The sequence below is a fragment of the Babylonia areolata genome, chromosome 17 (genome assembly GCF_041734735.1).
Source record: "Babylonia areolata isolate BAREFJ2019XMU chromosome 17, ASM4173473v1, whole genome shotgun sequence".
In the NCBI taxonomy this organism is placed as follows: Eukaryota; Metazoa; Mollusca; class Gastropoda; order Neogastropoda; family Buccinidae; genus Babylonia; species Babylonia areolata.
In genome coordinates this window covers 19,350,791-19,355,790 of record NC_134892.1, presented here as the reverse complement: position 1 = coordinate 19,355,790, position 5,000 = coordinate 19,350,791, and the positions used below count along the sequence as shown (strand labels likewise).

Sequence of the window (5,000 nt, the reverse complement as noted above, 5' to 3'; positions counted from 1 at the left end):
CAGGACAATAACCACTGGGTCGCTGCCTTCCTGTTCAGGAGGTTGTCTGTCAAGACTGTTAAGGTCGTGTCTATGTGTTGTTCCTGTCCCACCCACTCACACCCCTCCACCTTTTAAGCGGTCATTCCTGTCTCACCCATTCACACCCCTCCACCTTTTTAGCGGTCATTCCTGTCTCACCCATTCACACCCCTCCACCTTTTTAGCGGTCATTCCTGTCTCACCCATTCACACCCCTCCACCTTTTTAGCGGTCATTACTGTCTCACCCATTCACACCCCTCCACCTTTTAAGCGGTCATTCCTGTCTCACCCATTCACACCCCTCCACCTTTTAAGCGGTCATTCCTGTCTCACCCATTCACACCCCTCCACCTTTTTAGCGGTCATTCCTGTCTCACACATTCACACCCCTCCACCTTTTAAGCGGTCATTCCTGTCTCACCCACTCCTTCCTCCACCGTGTCAGTGGACATTCCTAATTCATCTAGCAGTCTGTCTGCCTGTCAGTCTATCTTTTGCTCAAATTGTTTGACGTATATCCATCTACCCATCTATGCATCTATATACATCCCTCTCTCTCTCTCTCTCTCTCTCTCTCTCTCTCTCTCTCTCTATATATATATATATATATATATATATATATATATATATATATGCATGTTCGTGTGTGTGTGTGTGTGTGTGTGTGTGTGTGTGTGTGTGTGTGTGTGTACATATGTGTGTATATATATATATATATATATATATATTTATATATATATATGGAGAGAGAGAGAGAGAGAGAGAGAGAGAGAATGATTTCTGTTTAAAAATTTGATATGCTATTCATAATAAGCAACAGTTGAATGCTATATTCTCTCTCTCTCTCTCTCTCTCTCTCTCTCTCTCTCTCTCTCTCTCTCTCACACACACACACACACACACACACACACACACACACATCCAAATATCTACCAAAGGATACGGTGTTGGAGTTTGAACAGCCAGTTGTGGAATTTCTGAAAGCGGGGGAGACAAAATTAATGTCAGGTGGGATTAATCCACACACACACACAAACAAAAATACCGCTACATGCTCCAAAGCGCACGCGCGCGCGCGCGCGCGCACACACACACACACACACACACACACACACAGAGTCACATAACAACATCAACAAAACAAAACCACAAAGAACTGACCACGATAGGTCAGTGTGCAGTAGTCCAAAGAGCCGCCCACGTGAGGAATGGCCTGGCACAGATACTCTCCTCTCAGCACTGTAATGGACGAAGGCCTTGTGAAGGTCACGTAGTCATTGATCTCCTGAGTTTCATCAAAGACAACGCCGTTCCCTTTGTGGCACACCAGGCCTCCAAACCGCTTTGTGTTGCAGGCAAGAGCGGTCTCTGAAGGGACAGAACATGTGTTGGTAACATGTCAGCTTCAGTCCTGCAGCGCGTTGACTGGTTGATAAGGGTACTTTAAGGGAGGAAAGTGCTCAACAAGTATTCATCGTTATCATTATTGCCATTACCTATATAGTGGTCAGACACCAAGCTCCTAAGGCGTTACAAAAACATTCGTACATCAGACAGCCTAACCTGTGTAAATCTCTCATCCACCCATACCCCCACATCCCTGCACCCACCCTCCCCATTTCCCCCGCATCCACCCCACCCCCCTCGCCCCCACACCCGTACACACCCCTACCTGGCTCAGCGTTGCGATCCGGATAGAAGAACTTTACGTTGAAGTTGAGCTTGGACATGTTCCGTCCGAACAGACAGGTGACGTTGGTGGAGAACACGTCAGTGACGGCGATACAGGTGGTGTCACTGCTGGCGTCACCCGTGTCCGTCATCACCAGTGTCACTAACATCAGCTGCAGCAGCATCTCGCAAAACTAACGTCACCAGCCAGTCAAAAGTCCGCAATGTGTCTGTGAACATACAGACATGCATGTCAGTAAGAGCGGCATCGTCACAGGTCTATGTTCCCCGAGGTCTGTATGTCCCCAAGGACTATGTTCCCTTGGTCTATATTTTCCCCACATCCATATTCCCCACGGGTATGTGTTCCCACAGGTATTTGTCCCCACCCCAGGTCTATAATTCGAGACATCAATGTTCCCCAAGGTCTTCATCCAACAAAGTCTATATTCACCCAGATCTATGTTCCCTCATGTCTATGTTCCCCAAGGTCTTCATTCGCCATGGTCTATATTCACACAGGACAATATTCCTTCTTGAATAATCGCGCTGGGTTGTGATGTTGGTCAGGTATCTGCATAACAGATGTGGTATACATATATGGATTTGTCTGAACGCAGTAACGCCTCTTTGAGCAACGGAACAGAAATGAACAATATTCCCCAGGTTTGCATTCCTCAAATCTTTGTCCCTTAGGTCTTTGTTCCCCACGTCTATGTGTCCCAGGTCTTTATTCGCATGTCTGTAGCCTTCCCCAAGCTCTGTGTTTCCCCAGGCCAATTACCCCCCCCCACCCCCACCCCCCCAGTGTTTTTGTTCCCCTGGGGCAATATTCAAGCCAAATATATACAGTTTAGCTTGAAGGCTTAGTTATCTTCATATTCAAGACACACAAAGTGCAGCTAGCCCGTGGTCTATAAATAAAAACCCGGGGGATACCCAGCTAAGCATGCTCTTTTACTTCGCACCACGCCACAGTGTGACATTTAAAATAAAAAAATCTATGGGCCACTTTCACATTCTGACACATTGTCCTCCCTGCTTTTCACCTAACTGCAAAAATAAAACAAAACAACGGAGTTTGGATTCTAACATTTCTCTGGAATGAATGATATTCGATGATCTACAGACCTGCACTCACTTCACAGGTACATACGTAATTCAATGACGTTTGTCAGTCTCAATACGTCATTTTTGACTGCCAAAGGAAAGAAAGATAAAATCAAACCATTCAAGGCCGTATTAAAGACCCAACCATGACCAACCCGGATGAAGTGAAGGCGAAGTTCTACGAGGACCTTCACTCTGTCATTGCTGCTATCCCAAAAGCAGACAAGCTCATCATTCTTGGGGACTTCAATGCTAGAGTTGGCTCTGACTACATCTCCTGGGATGGAGTGATTGGAAAGCACGGTGTGGGTCACTGCAACCCAAATGGATTGCTTTTGCTTCAGACTTGTGCAGAGCACGAACTGCTGATAACCAACACAGTTTTCTGCCTCCCTACCCGTAACAGGACGTCATGGATGCACCCTCGCTCAAAGCACTGGCATCTCATCGATTACGTCATCGTCAGGAAAAGGGATAGGCAAGATGTACGTGTAACAAAGACCATGTGCGGCGCCGAGTGTTGGACAGACCATCACCTTGTAGTCTCGAAGCTGAATATTCGAATCCAGCCCAAGAGACGCCCCCAAGGCCAGAAGGTTCCAAAACGGCTCAACATCGCTAAGCTGAATAACATCACCATCAAACAGTCCTTTGTGGAGCTGCTGGAAGATCGTCTGGAATCCGCCTCTCTGGACAACCAGAATGTGGAGTCTGACTGGAGGACCCTGCGTGAGCTGATCTATAGTACAGCTTCAGAGACCCTGGGACCCATGACCAGAAAGCACAAAGACTGGTTTGATGAAAACTGTGATGAAATCAAGCAGCTTCTGGATGAGAAACGCCGTCTGCATCAAGCCTACCGGAGCAACCCAAAGTCCACATCAAAAAAAGATGCGTACGATGCCATCCGCAGAACTGTTCAGCAAAAGTTACGCCAGATGCAGGATAAGTGGCTGAGTGACAAAGCTGATGAGATCCAGGGATATGCTGACAGGCACGATATGAAGAGGTTCTATGATGCCTTAAAAGATGTCTACGGCCCCACATCCTCAGAATCATCCCCCCTCCTCAGTGCAGATGGGAATACCTTGATCACCGAGAAGGAGAAAATTCTCGAACGCTGGGCTGAGCACTTCAACAGTGTCTTAAATCACCCTTCCTCCATAAATGATGAAGCCGTAGACCGTCTCCCACAAGTCCCCATCAACGAAGCACTGGACGATCCGCCAACACTTCTTGAGACCCAGAAAGCAATCCGTCTGCTATCCAGTGGTCTACAAGGATGGAGGCACTGTGCTGACTGAGAAGCTCCATCAGCTGTACTCACTCATGTGGAAAGAAGAGACGATCCCCCAGGATTTCAAAGATGCATCTATCATTCACTTGTACAAGCGAAAGGGGAACCGGCAAGCCTGTGATAACCATCGGGGCATTTCCTTGCTCTCCATCGCAGGCAAGATACTTGCCAGGATCCTACTAAACCGCCTCACAGCACACCTTGACCAAGGTCATTTGCCTGAGAGCCAATGTGGATTCCGGAAAGAGCGCGGAACCACCGACATGGTGTTTGCTGCAAGGCAGCTGCAAGAGAAATGTCAGGAGCAAAATGCTGATCTGTTCTCCACCTATGTCGACCTCACTAAGGCCTTCGATACCGTGAGTAGAGAGGGACTGTGGAAGATCATGGCCAAGTATGGATGCCCTCGGAAATTTATTACCTTGGTCAGCCAATTCCATGAAGGCATGCAGGCTCGAGTCCAGGACAATGGCGAAACATCTGCTCCTTTTGCTGTCACAAATGGTGTCAAGCAAGGCTGCGTCCTGGCTCCAACGCTGTTCAGCCTCATGTTTCCTGCAATGCTTACTGATGCCTTCAGAGATGGCGATGTTGGAATCGGCCTAAAGTACCGAACAGATGGCAAGTTGTTTAACCTCAGAAGGCTTCAAGCAAAAACGAAGATCACGTCAGACATCATCAGAGACTTTTTGTTTGCTGATGATTGTGCCCTCAACGCTGGATCTGAAGCTGACATGCAACTCAGCGTCGACAAGTTTGCCACTGCCAGCAGGAACTTCGGCCTTACCATCAGCATGAGGAAAACTGAAGTTCTTCATCAGCGAGCCCCAGGGAAACCCTACGTTGAGCCCAACATCACAGTCAATGGTCAGAGACTCAGTGCGGTGGAGCGGTTCACA

At 47.8% G+C, this 5,000-nt stretch overlaps 1 protein-coding gene across 3 annotated transcripts in view; it reads right to left on the bottom strand.

The window, feature by feature from the left end:
• Positions 1 to 5,000, bottom strand: part of LOC143291717 (uncharacterized) — a 22,272-nt gene that overhangs the window by 14,818 nt on the left and 2,454 nt on the right. For all 3 annotated transcript variants that reach the window (XM_076601753.1, XM_076601755.1, XM_076601754.1), the window contains 4 exons: positions 1,696 to 1,924; positions 1,185 to 1,391; positions 967 to 1,000; positions 1 to 46 (listed from right to left, as the gene is read on the bottom strand). The exon at positions 1 to 46 is cut by the window's left edge and continues 71 nt beyond it. In XM_076601753.1, the coding sequence (XP_076457868.1) occupies positions 1 to 46; positions 967 to 1,000; positions 1,185 to 1,391; positions 1,696 to 1,879 (471 nt within the window). In that variant the 5' untranslated portion in view covers positions 1,880 to 1,924. The remainder of the gene's footprint in view (positions 47 to 966; positions 1,001 to 1,184; positions 1,392 to 1,695; positions 1,925 to 5,000) is intronic.